At 29.1% G+C, this 15,842-nt stretch overlaps 2 protein-coding genes across 2 annotated transcripts; both read right to left on the bottom strand.

Annotated features, from left to right (window-relative positions):
• Positions 1 to 30: 30 nt before the first annotated feature.
• LOC123262503 (UPF0547 protein C16orf87-like) lies at positions 31 to 15,512 on the bottom strand. The gene is made up of 3 exons (XM_044724750.1): positions 15,356 to 15,512; positions 12,598 to 12,786; positions 31 to 543 (listed from the first exon to the last, which is right to left on the bottom strand). Exons 1-3 carry the CDS (start codon positions 15,404 to 15,406, stop codon positions 307 to 309), a joined length of 477 nt encoding a protein of 158 aa, XP_044580685.1. The 5' UTR covers positions 15,407 to 15,512; the 3' UTR covers positions 31 to 306.
• On the bottom strand, positions 5,438 to 6,661 carry LOC123262476 (trypsin-3-like). Its single transcript, XM_044724713.1, has 2 exons — positions 6,324 to 6,661; positions 5,438 to 6,208 (listed from the first exon to the last, which is right to left on the bottom strand). The coding sequence occupies exons 1-2, from the start codon at positions 6,412 to 6,414 to the stop codon at positions 5,481 to 5,483; spliced, it is 819 nt and encodes a 272-aa protein (XP_044580648.1). The 5' UTR covers positions 6,415 to 6,661; the 3' UTR covers positions 5,438 to 5,480.
• Positions 15,513 to 15,842: the final 330 nt, after the last annotated feature.

Here is a 15,842-nt window from a genome sequence, read left to right as displayed (position 1 = left end):
ATAAAATTAATTAGTAATTACTGATAATAATGAAAAGATTGTATTTTATTGCACAATTATTATTATAATCATTACAATTGTTATAAATGCATTAATGAATGGATTATATGTACTTGTACAATTAATGTATTTTATTACAAAAAAAAAAAAAATTATTACAAATTGAATCAAAACTATTTATTCAATGTAAATGTTAATAAACACATTCTTACTATACGTAATAATAATTATTAATAGTTTATACTATTTTTAAATAATAATTAATTAACTTATTCTTATAAAAAAAGACTTATAAAATAAAAATGATCACATTGGTTTCCAGGCAACATTCAGAAATTTACTATTAATTTCTTGTAATATTAACGAACATGTTAATTGTTTTTCTGGTGATAATGCATTAACACCTTCAGTTTCTTCTTCATCATCTCCGACACTACCGTTACCACCTGTTCGGTTACTTTTAGTTTTACTGACTTTACGCTTTTTTTTTTTATTTAACTGAGCACAATTATTAAATGAATTTGGTTCTGCTGCACGGCGTAACTAAAATTATAAATAGCAAAGTAAGTTATTACTTACTACTGATGCGCCTTTTTTAAAATTAAATGAGTAAATATTTTCATAAATGGTTATCTTCTTATTTTGCGCTCTAATGGTAAGCACACAATTATAATTTTTTAACGTGATATCTTCCGTGATATTTTTTCAATATACTGATGTACCGATTTTGACCCGGTTTAAAGAATTCGATACTTTTTTTCTAGGTAGTAAAGCTAAATGAACATCACAATTTATTGACAAAGCACTTTAGAAGTTAATAAAAAAATAGTTAAGAATTAATCCACTCGAAAAGTTATCAATTAGCTTATATCCTCCATAACATTATAAAAAATTCAACAGAAGAAATTGTTATTGTGATTAAAATTGGAAAATAAAATGATTACCAAACATTTTGATAATATCGGTGAATTCTGTTTAAAATGTGAGTACTATTTACTAAATAATAATACTTTGACTAAAGTATTAACAAAAAATCATAATTTGGTGTGAATTTATGCAGAATAAAATATGTAATTTTTCGTATCGTGAATATTTCAGAAATAAAATCTCTTTTATTACATGTTGATTGATAACACGAATTCACATGTATGTCTAGTTGAATATAATAAAAAAAAAAGACCATTCGGCAGCCGAAATGGAAGTAGATTTCATCATGAATGGAGAAAAATATAACGAGGATTGTATACAAAACTAGGGCATTTAACTTCTATGCAATCGACAAAAATATATATCGACGGAAAGATACTGAAACCAGTGCAATAGCAAATTTCATAATTGGCATAGCGGAATAGGACATAATTTTGAGAATACACATATGAAATGGTACTTAAATTAAAGTTTATTTAAAAAGCTTTCAGATGAAATTTACAGAGTTTCAATAAGTTATCCCATTCAAAAGTTATTCGAGTAAGAAAGTGAAAAAATATGAATTTTTATGATTTTCAAAATTTTGAAATCCTAGCATTTCTAAATTACTTGACCGATTAAGCTCATCTTCGAACTTGACTTCGGTATTTATCTGTAGAATAAGTATGTTGAGTCTGGTAGAGATTCGTTGTAAATTGGCGACGATATCGTCGTGACAAGCCGCGTTATATCGTATATATCTATACATACATATATAAACTTTTGAACCATATGTATTTTCTGACTCAGCTCGTCGAGTTATGTCAGAATACAGCAAAATTTTTCGAAATTTCCGTCATGAGGACTAATGCAATAGTTAGATTTCTATGAAATCTACTCTCTTAAATCGAAATAGTGACTATAGTGACTATTCACTATTTTTGCAGTGCAGAGTAGATCACTAATTCAAATAGTGGTATACTTTTCACTACTAAATAGTGAATAGTCACTATTTCATAGTCGAAAGTCACTATTTCGATTTAAGAGAGTACTAAAAACGCCATTCGGCCACACCCGAAATGGAAGGTAGATTTCACAGAATGAATTATCATCTTATCCCAATAACGTTAGTCTGACATTGAATGAAATTTATTTTAATTCTTGATAAAATAACATATATAAGTTGGTTGTACTACACATTCCCTGAAAATGGTTCAATTGCACTCTTAACTATGATAAAATAACTAAAAATGGTGAAAATGTCAATGTTATAAACGTCAAATTAAAGGTGATTCCATGAGCTTTCACATGAATTTATCAAAAATTAGCAATCTTTTTTCAATCAAAAGTTATACATCAATGAAGTCACCGAAAACGTGATTTTCACTATTTTGATAATTTTGAAGAGCTACTACCATTTCTAAACTTGTTGACGAATTTCGCTCATCTTCGAACTCATTCAAGATTATTATCCAAAGAATATGTGTACCAAGTTTCATCTAAATCCGTTAAGAATTGAAGGTGCTTTTTGACATGAGGACCAATGCAATAGATAGATTTCAATGAAATCTACCTAAAACGCCCATTTGGCAGCCGAAGCACAAGTAGATTTTTCAAAGTTACTAAAAATTTGCAGGATCGAATGGAATAGTAGAATTTCGTAAAATATTCATAGACCTGTAGGTAATTTCTGTTCTAGAAAAATCAAATGACATGAAATTGAACCTTATTTCATGAGCTTTTAGATGCAATTTACAAAAATCTGATTTCTCGCATTCAAATGTTATTCTAATAAGAGCCTACAAAAATGCAATTTCTGCAATTTATTCAAAAATTTTGAATTGCTTTCATTTCTAAATTAATCGACCGATTTGGTTCATCTTTGAACTTAACTCCAAGAATTGTCCAAAAAGTATCCTGTATTTCATTAATTCAAGATCCGATAAAAATTGTGAGCGCTATCGTCGAGGCAAGCCGCGCTATATCATATATATATATATATACATAGGGTAGAACCACTAGTTATGTACACCTTATAGTGCTAGTTTTGGACACTCTGAAATTCTATGACAGTGCAGAAAATTTTAATGATAAAATAACATTTTCATACAATTTTTAAACGCTTACATTAATACAAACAGAATTTACGATGCTATTACGTTTATAATTTATTTATACAATAATTTGTACATCAAATGTCCAATAACGATATAGTGTCTACAAATGGCGCTTCTACCCTATATAAACTTTTGAACCATATGCATTTTCTTAATCAGCTTCACAAGATGGCCGAAAAAAATTAAATTTTTCAAAAGTTCTGTCATGAGGACAAATGCAATATTTTTATTTCTCTAAAGTCTACTAAAATGGACACTTCATTAAGTAACAAGATAAAATTTCACAAGAGTTGAATCTAATATGTGTTTTTATTCCCAATTCCTTCAGCAAGAAGTTACTAAGACACCATTATATAATAGTTGTTTTTTATCATAAAATAAACATTATTTATATTGATATAATACATTAATTATATAGAGGTATCTCACTACTGGATATAGGGTACAAAATCCTGACAGTAATGATGGCGGAAAGGATAATGAACTGGACGGATAGAGAAGGAAAAATGAAGGAGAGCCAGGCAGGATTTCGAAAACGCAGAGGAACAAGAGATCACATTTTCACACTTAACTCATTAATAAACAACAAGCTAAAAAATAAGAAGAAGCTATATGCGTGTTTCATAGACCTGAAACAAGCATTTGACACGGTAGACAGAGAAATATTAATGAAGAAATTAAAGAATCTAGGAATTGGAGATAAAAATGTATAAAATGATAAAGGAAATATATGGCAAAACAACATGCGAAGTGACAATAAATGGAGCGAAAATAAAAGAATTTGAAGTAAACCAGGGAGTGAGACAAGGATGTGCACTAAGTGCAGTGCTATTCAATATTTTTATTGATGATATGGAGGACGAAATGGTAAGAAAAAATATGCAGACTACGGTGTGATAATAGCAGATAACCCGGAAGGACTAAGTGAAATGATAAGGGAGCTAGAAAAATATGTAGATAAAAACAAATTAAAAGTGAATGCTAAGACAAAAATAATAGTTTTTAAAAATGGTGGAAGAGGTGTGTATAAAAAGTGGTGTTACACGGGGGAGAAGCTTGAAGTGGTGAGCAATTTTAAATATTTGGGTTACACATTTACTACCAAAAATAGTCACAGCAGGCACATGGAAATCATGAAAAATAAAACAAATAAAGTGGCAAATGCGACATGGGGAGTGATAAAAAGAACAGAAAGAAATAATATTAAAGACAGGTTGTATTTATACAACACGTTAGCAAGAGCAGGATGCCTCTATGGAGTTGAAATATGGGGAAGTGAAAAAATAGATAGAATGATAATAATGCAAAACAAGCTACTGAGAATGGCATTAAGAGTGAAAAGAAATATACCAGGTTATATAGTGCAAAAAGAAGCTAGCTGTGAAAAAATAGAAGCGATAGTGAAAGAAAGGATATGGAGATACATAATTGAAATAATAAAAATGGATGAAAACCGATGGCCAAAAATATGCCTAAGAGAAGAGATAAGATGCGTGATAAATAAATGTCCAACCAGATGGGGAAAACAGATATTAAAATTAACGAAAGAAATGAAATGTGAAAATGTGATAAAAAGGATATATGACAATGAAGAAGCGGAAGTGATAAAAAAAGGTTTGAGTGAATATAAAAATCAAATCGAGGCGGGGATAACGGGGAGAATAAAAGTATCGAGTTACAATAATATGTACAAGGACATAATAACAGAGAGTGAAAATATCGAGTATTGGAATGACAAAGAAGTGAAAAGTGTAGATAAAGAAATATGGGCGAGAATAAGATGTGGGAATATAACACGAGCAGGAAAAAAAGGAATAAACGATTGGAGTTGTAGAATATGTAATGAGAGTGAAGAAACGATAGAGCATATTTTTTTGTGTAATAATGTAAAAAAAAAATTAAGTAGAGAATGTAAAGAAATGATAACGGAGTGGGAAGCATATAAAGGTAGTGAGAACTTATTGAGAGTTAAAATAGTTGAAAAATTAAAAGGAAAAATATGTAAGAATTTTTGTAAAATAATAAAAGAAATAGAAATAATGCAGAGAGAATATGAAAAGAGTGAATGTAAAAAAAGTAACGATAATAATGAGGCTGTGAGTATAGAGCGGGTGATATAGTGATCACGCGTATGAAAAAGATAGGATAATATGGAATTATCATAAGTATAAGCAATTGAAGTTAGAATAAAAAGATAAGTGTAAATTCTTGGTGCACAACATTAATATAATAAATAATTATAAAAAAAGATCTACAGTACAAAGTAGAATTAAGTGAACCAAAGCTATGTTAGAATAAGAGAGCAAGACGGAATTACTTTAGATTTAAAAAATCTTTGTAAAAACTTTGTAAAACACAACTTATGTGATACAAATAAAACCTATTTATTTATTTATTTACATTAATTAACAAAATCGAGAACATCATCGTAGAATTGATCGATTCTAAATTTTTTTATTATTTAGTCGACAATTTGCCATCGATCCATGATCGGTAATAAGAAATGTTAGTGAAAATTCCCGGATATTGTGGAAGTCCGCATCCGAAAAAATTAGTTGCCAAACCCGCAGCTCGTCCGTGGACAACAAAGGGGCTGCCAATATCTCCAGCACAAAACCCGAGTCCACCTTCTTCGAAACCCGCACAAAATTGACCTTGATGAAGACCATGTAGTATATCATACAACTCATTACATTTATATTCCGGTAGAATTGGAATAGAAATACTTGATAAATGATGAGGATAAATTTCAGTTTCAGTCAAGCCAAACCCTGCTACACTACCAAACGAGTTAGTTTCAACTTGTTCACCTTTGTCAAATAATGATACTGGTTGACGCATTTTATCGAATACAAATAGTGTTTCGACTTCAACGAGCGCAATATCATTAATTGTATATCCACTTTCGAATGATTCATAGTCTTCGTGTCGGATCACCTGAACAACTGTGTGAAGAGAACCACCTTTGTTTTTTAAATTACTTCCCACACGAATTATTGTTCCGTTATCAACTGAACAGGAAGCAGAAGTCAGTACCCATTTATCTGAGACGATGGCACCTCCACATTCGTCAAGTTTATTGAGCAGAAAATTTACTTGGTATGGAAAATCTTCAATATCTGCATTATTACCGCCTACTATTCGTGCACTATTTTTTAAGTCGAGGTTGCTTCTCAGTGGATCAGCTATAATAAATTTTCAAAAATTTTACAATTTAACACTTCAAAATTTGTGCGAAACTCTAACCAAAAATCTATTTAATAACATAATAATCAGAGAAAATGTTAATTAAAAACATACCTATTACCACTGCAGAAGAAACAAACAGAGCGAAAAGTGTTATCATCATCTTATTGACTTTTAGAATCTTTACTACTGATTGATTCGACATTCTATTCGTTTATATATAGTTTTAAGCACTTATCATCATTGAAATTTCTACGAACCAAGCAGTGAATTTATTCAACGTATCTTGATAAATTTTGATAAATTTATAATGAATTTAATTATTATAAAAGTTATCATAGAATCTTGATTAGGTTTCTTAATAAATCATGAGTGGGCTTATTAGTATTAAGTATTATTAGTATTAAGTCATATCGGTACCATATTAATAGATCTGTACCATAATCGAAAGTTTCGATCAACAAGTATATAATTTATCAGAATATTAATAAATCTAATCAAAAATCTATGATAACTTTTATTTAATATTTAATATCTATGATAACTTTTATTAATTCTATTTATTATAAATTCATCAAAATTTATCAAGATACGTTGAATTAAGGTAGTTGTAGCGTGATAGGCATTTCAACAGAAAATTATGAAATTTTTTTTATTGAAAGATAAATATATTAATAATTCACTACCAAAATTTCAGATCAATTGACCGCACCGTTTTTAAGTAATTAATTTTCGAAATTGCATCTTTTACACGTAGAAGTATAGAGAGATGGTAAAGTTAGTATGAAATCTTCCGTACCACTCGAGCGGGCCAAAGATTTCATACTAACTTTACCATCTCTCTATACCTCTACGTGTAAAAGACGCAATTTCGAAAATTAATTACTTAAAAACGGTGCGGTTAATTGATCTGAAATTTTGGTAGTGAATTATTAATATATTTATCTTTCGATAAAAAAAATTTTATAATTTTCTGTTGAAATGACTATCACGCTACAACTACCTTAATTCATTGCTTGATTCGTAGAAATTTCAAAAGTTTATATAAGGTAGAAGCGCCATTTGTGGACACTATACTGTTTTTGGACATTAGATGTCCAAATTATTGTATAAATAAATTATAAACGTAATAGCATCGCAAATTCTGATTGTATTAATGTAAGCGTTTAAAAATTCTATGAAAATGTTATTTTATCATTACAATTTTCTACACTGTCATTGTATTTCAAAGTGTCCAAAACTAGCACTAAGGTGTACATAACCGGTGGTTCTACCCTATGTATATGTATATAATATCGAGCAACCTTGACTTAATACATAACGCACGCAGTTATTGAAGATTTTCCATACCAAGTAAAATTTCTGCTCGATGAACTTGACGAATGTGGAGGTGCCATCGTCTCAGAGAAATGGGTACCCGATGAAAAAAGTTTTTGTCTAATTATATATGATCATATATATAATTATACATAATTAGATCTGATCATACCTCGCTGTTATAACTCCACATTTAATCATATATAAGTATATATGATCAGATCTAATTGTATATGAGTCTATATATCTATCTATATATATAAAAATAAATTGCTGTGCGTTAGTCTCGCTAAAACTCAAAAACAACTAGACCGATTTCAAAAATGTTCTTTTTGTTTTGTTCGCTATAGTTCAGGGATGTTTTCAAAAGAATAAAATTTTTGGAAAACCCGTAAGTTCAGCTAAGGAAATAAACAGATCTAAAATTGTTAATCGTCTATCTTCTGTGTATATGGACAAAAAAAAATTCCATAAATTCAGTGTTGATTTTTTGGGATCTTGATTTTCAGGCGATAATAAGAAGCGAGTTTCATTTAATAACTTGACAAAATTCTAACAAAATTCTAGCACTTCATACAGCCAGTATTTATTCTTTATCGAAGTAGATTAGAGTTTAAAGATTGATAATCGCTGATCGAAAGGTGTAACAAAATATATTGTAGGTGATACGAAGTTCACCGGGTCAGCTAGTAATTAGATATAATCATACACGGAAAAAAGTAAACTGTAATATTCACTCGGATTCCGGTTAATTTTTATAGTTTCAAACAGTAAAGCGGGCTCAGGGTGGCAAAAATATAAATATTACAGAACTTAAATTAATGTAGAAAGTATAAAAGCCACAATTTATAATTTAATATTCAAAATAAGTGATTAGTAGCTGTCACTATAGTAAATAACGACTCTTTCATCTTAAAAAATTACAGTTTCAAATAGTAAAAATTGCCATTTCAATAAATAGTCCATATTATGAAGAGAAGGGGAACTCAGATGAAAGAGAAGGGGGTCTCACTCTGGGAGAATTTAACATTTGAAACAGTAAAAATTATACTTTTAAAATATACATTTTACCAGTCCAAGCAAGTCAATAATTACAGTTTGATTTTTAGCGTTGCGTTTAAAATTTACTATTTTACTTTGTAAATATTGACGTTGCTTGTATTAGAAGTTTACTAACTTTATTTTATACTTTTTACACATCATAAGATCATTTTTAGGTACCAAATGATAAATATCAAAGTCTGAATTGTAAATTGTAACGTTTAAATGGTAAATATTATATAGTGAATAGTAAAATCACGATTTTACTGTTTGAAATGGTAATTTTTAGCAGTTGATCATTACTTATTATAAATCGATTGTTATTTATTACAGTTTACTTTTTTCCCTGTGCTTGGCTGTTATAACCCCACATATAATCATATATAAGTATATGTATGATCAGATCTGATAATGTATAGGTTTAAATACAATAAGATCTAATCAGACTTGCATAGTCAGATGTTAACAAAATTTTTTCTTTGAAAAAAAAAAAAAAAAATTTTTTTTGGTTATCACAAAAAGTTCAAAATGATGTTTTCCATTACGTTTAAATAATTCTGAAATAAAAAATTTGTTAAATTTCTTACGGGATGTTTTGGTCTGCTCTGCTACTGCCTAACAGTAAAATCATTATTTACTTTATTATTTAAATAAATGTGATATAATAATGAGATTCGATAAAATAAATAAATTAAGACTATCAAAATATGTTATGAAATTAATTTTTATATTATATTTATGATAAACTGATTTGATGCGTTATGCACTTCATAGAATCATTGTCACATAAGATAGCAGCATAGCAGACGGGAACTTCAAGGCACACGGATATCACTAAAGGTAAACTGCATTGAACATGGTTAGTAGTTGGATGGGTGACCGCTGGTGTTATAGCCGTAAAATTATATGTAAAATGTTTTTTTGTATTTTAATTGGTTATAGAGAATTGCGTATGACCATATCAAGTACTACATCCATAAAAGTAACCAAATAATTAAATAGAAGTAATAATATGTAATTAAATATCTATACTACTATATAAATCTATTGACTCTGTCTGTACATTCAATTTTTTCATATAATTTTGTGATAAATAATCGTTTTATGATGCGCTGATTCACATCCAACTTTTTTTTTTTTTTGTCTGTCTGTCTGTCTGTATGTCTTCTTATAACTCAAGAACGGCTTGACCAATCTTAATAAAAATTGGTATACAGTCAGAAGACGTTATTCTGCGAATGATAGGACATATATGATGTCGGTCAACCCAGTGGTGGTTATGAAATAGGAGTCCTAATCTATATTATTATGTGATTCCTATCTATATATAGTCACTCATCACGATATCTCGGGAACCATCAGACCTAGAAACTTGAAATTTGGTAGGAATATTACTTTTGCCATGTAGAGGTCAGCTAACAACGGTTTTAAAGAAATTCCTCCTCCAAAGGGGTTTGCGGGGGCGTTAACAATGAAAAATTTCCAGTTTTAAAAATATAGCTCCTATCGACTCCAAATTTGGGAGTAATTCTCTGTCAAAGATGTAGAAATAGTATATGAATGAATTTTACGATATTTAACCTCACAGGGGATTGCGGGGGTGAGTATTAACAATGAAAAATTTTAAGTTTCAAACTGTAGCTCTTACAGACTCCAAATTTGGTAGGAATTTTCTGTAAGTGATGTATAAATCATTTATGAACGAATTTTACGATAGCTCACCCGACAGGGAATTGCGAGGGTGGGTGTTAACAATTAAAATTTTTAATTTCCAAGCTATAGTTCCCATAAACTTCAAAGTTGGTAAGAATCTGCTACATATGAGGTAGAAATGATCTAAGAGCGGAATTAATGGCAACCTAATCCAAATATGAACTGCGGGGGTGGGTGTTAACAATGAAAATTTTTAATTTCCAAGCTATAACTCTTATAGGTTCCAAATTTGGTAAGAATCTGCTATATGTGTGGTAGAAATGATCTAAGAATGGATTTTGTGACAACTTATTCCAAATATGGATTGAGAGAGTGGGTATAAACAAAAAAAATTTTGATTTTCAAAATATAGCTCCTACATGCTCCAAATTGAGTAGGAGTCTTCTATATGTGATATAGAATTGATCTAAGAGCGGATTTTACAACGAATCACCTCCAATGAGGATCACGGGAGTGAGTGTTGACAATAAGAACTCTTAATTTCCAAAATATAACTTCTAAAAAATATAAATTTGGTAAGAATCTTTTATTTCTTATGAAGAGATCATCTCAAAATGGATTTTAATAAATTCTACTCCTGATAGAGATTGCGGGGTTGGGTTTTAAAATCTAAAATTTTAATTTACAAATAATAACTTCCAAAGACTCCAAATTTGGTAGGAATCTTCGTGTATGATGTCAAGTTCAGCTAAGAATGGATTTTCTCGAATTCTAACCCCATAAGCGATTGCGGGCGCGTTAACAATGAAAATCTCTCATTTTCAAACAATAGTTTCTATGGCCTCGAACTTTTGTTGGAACCATTTGTTTATAATGTAGAAATCATCTCGAATAGGATCTTACAAAATTCCTCCCCTACATAGGAGTACGGGAGTGATGATTGTCAAAAAATTCAGATTGTTCCTACAGATATAAAATTTGATAGAATCTCAAGAAAAATAGGAAATCACAGGGATGGCCTCCAAGGTCAACCGATTTAAATATTTTTCTTTCTTAATAATTATATTTTCTTACAACAATCGTCTCTTTGGCAGCGGCTAAAAAGTCATTTTAACGTTTCCAAAATTTTACTTTCCATGTAGCTATTCAGTCAACGGACTAAAAGATTAACATACATTTATTTTTACTGATCACTAACCGATGAATTGTTCTTTTTACGGAGGAAATTTTAATGAACAGCAAAATTCGCTGCACTTTGAGCTAGACAGATTTCAACTTCACTAATGAGACCTACAATAACTTTAACTGAAACTTTCAATGCTCATTTCAAATTTTTTTCTTCGTGTCAATTATTATTCATTTTTTGAAGAAAGCCACGGGAATTTTATATTAATTGCACATTGAAAGTTACAATAAATATTAGCTCGAATGATCACATGGATAAAAGGTAAATGCCAATTCGATGAAATTTGGAATCTCTGTAAGTCAATACAATACTCCAATTAAATTTCAAGTTTAAATGTACAAATACAATTCTATAAACGCCCAGCGGAGCGGGCGGGTAACAGCTAGTTTAATTATATATAATTATATATAGTTATACATATATGATTATATATAATTAGACCTGGCCAATTTTTGGATCCAATCATATATAGATCATTATGCATGATTATATATGATTAGATAAACACTTTTTTCGTCGGGTATTGACTTCTGCTTCGTGTTTAGTTGATAATGGAACAATAATTCGTGTGAGAAGTAATTTAAAAAATAAAGGTGGTTCTCTTCACGTAGTTGTTCAGGTCATCCGATACGAAGACCATGAATCATTTGAAAGAGTGGATATGATGTTTATTTTATTATAAAAAAAACTACTATAATATAATGGTGTCTTAAAATGCGCACGGTTACTTCATTTCGTTTAAAATTGTTTTTCATTGCCATTTAAGTCATCAATAATTTAAATTGATTGATCTCGACTATTCTATTATATAATAGAAATTTTAGTCAATCCAATACTTTTCAATACTTTTTTCTTTGTCCCAATACTTTTTTTTATTCGGGGATTTAAATAAAAGAACACACACAACCTCAGAAAAATATAAAAAATATTCGCCTATAAAAGATTTTTTTCCTGAAATATTCATAATATTAAGAATGTCATATTTTATTAAATTGTTTTCTACCGGACTCACGAATTAGGGATTTTTTGAACAATATTATTTCCAGTGTAGAAATTTTATCTGAGGCATTTTAAGATCTAGAGAAATTTCGTATAAAAAGTTGCACCACAACTAACAAATTATAAATTTTTTTCATTTAATAACAAAAAGACATGTTATTCAAGTAACAATTAAATAAATTGCGTTCATACCTTGGCAGTTTTTTTAGTTTGTTTATCATATTCTAATGCATCATAATAATTAATACGCCGTTTTATCCGATTAGTCCGTCTTGTTTTCATTGCGCCAGAACCATCAGGACTTGGTGGACTTTTCATTGAATTTCTACGTGCATTAAAAAATGAATGGCCACAGGGACACGCTTTACAAGCTACCGGTACCTTTGGAGACAAAATTATAAAAAATAATTAACTAAATTACATAATAAAGCTTTGCAATATCCCCTTAAAATCTAAATTTTTAAATTGCTGGGATTGTTTTTTTTTTCTATGCAAACTTACAAAATTGCAAAATTTGTTATTAAGATAGTTTAATTATAAAAAAAAAAAAACCAATTTTCTTGATTTTTGTAAAATTTACAGATACTTGTTAAAGCTGAATTCAAGATCAAGACTATATATGAATCTTATCTTTTTCTCGTCTCGACCTATCAAGTGTATTGCTTAATAATAAGTCAAATTTATATCGAATCAGGCCAATATACTAATTGTATATTTGTAAGCTTTTACTGCATGATTTGCTAAAAACATGAATGAAAACAAATGAAAGAGAGTCGATTTAAATAATTATGATAATCGTAGCTCTGGTCCATCTGAAGTGGTTGAGATGACGAAAAAATTTATAATACCACCTCATGTAAGTTAAAGAAATTAGTTATCATACAAAAGTGAAGCAAGACTATATTTTCAGACATAAAAATCGAAACCTAAAATGGTGAAAATCCGAAAAATGTTTATGTTGAGAATTTTTTTTTTTTATTTTTTTATTTTCGACGGGCAACCCAACTTCCAAATAATTACCTAAAATACTGAATGGGTTTTAAATTCTTGATCAGAAGTTAAAATTTAAGTTTAAAGACTTTAAGTCCAAAAATTTTCATGAACTTTAATTGTTTTTAAATAAAATTTATAGATAAAAAATAGTATATTGTGTGACTAGGGATGAAACAAAAAGATTTCAGACCGAGTGATGCCAGCCCTCGCTTCGCTCGGGCAGGCAACTTCACTCTGGTCTGAAATCGTGTTTCATCCCGCGTCACACATTATATTTTTCATATAAGTTGCATTAAAAAAGCTAGTTTCAATGTCTGGAGCCAACCAGATCTAGATAGTTTCAGACGAATAGCGAAAATACCATTTTATTATAAAACATAATAAAATAGAAAGTAATAGTTTATTTTTTATCAAACATTGTACGTAAATTGGATAGTTTTCTTTTGTCATTCTTATTTAGGCTTAATAACAGAATTATAATATGTCCGTACAGTTAACGGTTTGAATGACAATTATAAGGGTATAAAATAAACAAACAATTGATAGGATTGAAAATAAAGTTGCAACTTCTATCCGTCGGGAAGAAATGATTGATTCCTGCCCGACACAGTCGTATTGGTCTGAAATTGTCTAGTTTCGGTTGGCTCAACAAGCATTGAAACTCGCATTTTCAATGCAGGTTACATGAAAAAAATTTTTTTCATGTCGATTGAGGAATGTTAGGAATGTAAAAATTTTTTTTTTTCATTTTCTTATTTTCTTCTTTAGAAATTAAACATTTTGAACATCTAGCAATAAAAATTAAAAATTTTCGAAAATTCGAGAATTTAAGTCAGTTCTATTTTTAGAAATGAAGTTTCCATCAAATCTTGGTGCTGTGACGTCCCCAGAGTCTATTTTTTCAAAAGCTTTGCAAAATTCAAAATTACAATATTTTTCTAGTTTTTTAAGTTCATTTTTTAAATATTTCGCAAAATATTTTAACTGCAAAAAGTTTTAGGACTCGTTTTAAAGAAGATGCTTTAGACTGTAAAAAAAGTAATTTTATTTAAACTTAATTATTTATCATTACTTATCATATAATTTATGACAATATCAATCATGTAACCTTTTATCTTAAAATTCAACAAAAAGTCTTCAATAATTTTAAATAGTTTTTTCTCTTAATTAACCTGTATTATTCATTACAATAGTATATTACACATATAGGGCAGTAAAGTAAGAAATGTCTCAGATCACATGTAATTGTTGTCCGAGGCAAAGCCGAGGTCAATAAACATGTGATCTGAGGCTTTCTTATTTACTGTTCATAGTGTGTATACTATTTTTCTCCTCAATGGAGGCAGAAAGCGGCATTTTCGTTTAGCGCAGCGGGACGAAAGTTGACGCGAAAGTTTTCGCCTTCGGCTCGGGTGACAATACTGCGCGGGTTGAAATATCCTACTTTGCTCTCTAGGTGCGTAATATATTATATATTTTATTATTTTAGTGAATTTGTACATTCTTTACATTCCTAAGTTAATTCGAATGATAAAAATTTTTTAATATGACCTTTTGGTTCTGTGAAGTTAAATAGGGTAAAAAATTAGCAATAGATGCTTTTGACATTAGCAACATGATTTAGTTTTCAGTATTCTTAACAGCCCTGATTCAGAAAGATGATTTGAAATGATTACCTTTATGTTAATTGTATATCTATATAGTATTCAAATCCGATGCATTTAAATCATTTCAAATCATTTTAAATCATTTCAAATTAGATTTCTTAATCAGGGAGTTGCTTGTTATTTATTATAACAAACTTAGCATGTTAATAACTATTGAGTTGTTTTATTTTTGAGCTATTACATAAGCAATTTTTCATTAAGATTCACTAATCTAATGTATAAAATTTTTGATGTAACAACAGCGTACTACTTTCAATCTCAATAAATGATACATAAAAAAATAGATTTACCTGTAATTCACATTTTGGACATCCTTTACTAATCGTCTTTGTCTTCGCCATTTTAATGATTTTTTTTAACAATAAATAAATTTTATTCTAACTTGATTAGAATTATTTTTATCTTATCATTATTATTCTTAATATCAAATAAGTTGAGCCGCTATATCTATATATCCTCAATCCTCATGTTTACAACAACAATAATCAGTAGTATTTTAATCTGAAACAATTTTTTCCTCGATAAATAAATACTTATAAGAAAAAAACATTGCAAGGTACATCAACAATTATCAAAAATAAATATTTTGCAATAAAATCAATTTTTAATTTATTTAAATTAATTGCTTGCTTTACTTACGACGAAATTAGGAATAATGACTGAAATAGTAATAATAACAATTAAACAAACATGCTTTGTTTAATTTTTTTTTGTAATCTTACTAATAATAAATAAACTGACTAGACTGTAGATGAAAAAACCATCGAAATTGCGATA

The sequence above is a fragment of the Cotesia glomerata genome, linkage group LG4 (assembly GCF_020080835.1).
Source record: "Cotesia glomerata isolate CgM1 linkage group LG4, MPM_Cglom_v2.3, whole genome shotgun sequence".
NCBI classification, from domain to species: Eukaryota; Metazoa; Arthropoda; class Insecta; order Hymenoptera; family Braconidae; genus Cotesia; species Cotesia glomerata.
Note: the sequence above shows the minus strand (reverse complement) of the source record. Positions and strands in the feature narration are given on the sequence as shown.

Excerpts from the sequence above, each read along its gene's own strand:
- LOC123262476 (XM_044724713.1), bottom strand. The coding sequence starts at position 6,414 with ATGTCGAATCAATCAGTAGTAAAGATTCTAAAAGTCAATAAGATGATG. Across the intron at positions 6,209-6,323 it reads TTCTTCTGCAGTGGTAATAG|CTGATCCACTGAGAAGCAAC; the intron begins GTATGTTTTTAA and ends AATTTATTATAG.
- LOC123262503 (XM_044724750.1), bottom strand. The coding sequence starts at position 15,406 with ATGGCGAAGACAAAGACGATTAGTAAAGGATGTCCAAAATGTGAATTA. Across the intron at positions 12,787-15,355 it reads GTCCAAAATGTGAATTACAG|GTACCGGTAGCTTGTAAAGC; the intron begins GTAAATCTATTT and ends TTGTCTCCAAAG. Across the intron at positions 544-12,597 it reads AAACTAAAAAAACTGCCAAG|TTACGCCGTGCAGCAGAACC; the intron begins GTATGAACGCAA and ends TTATAATTTTAG.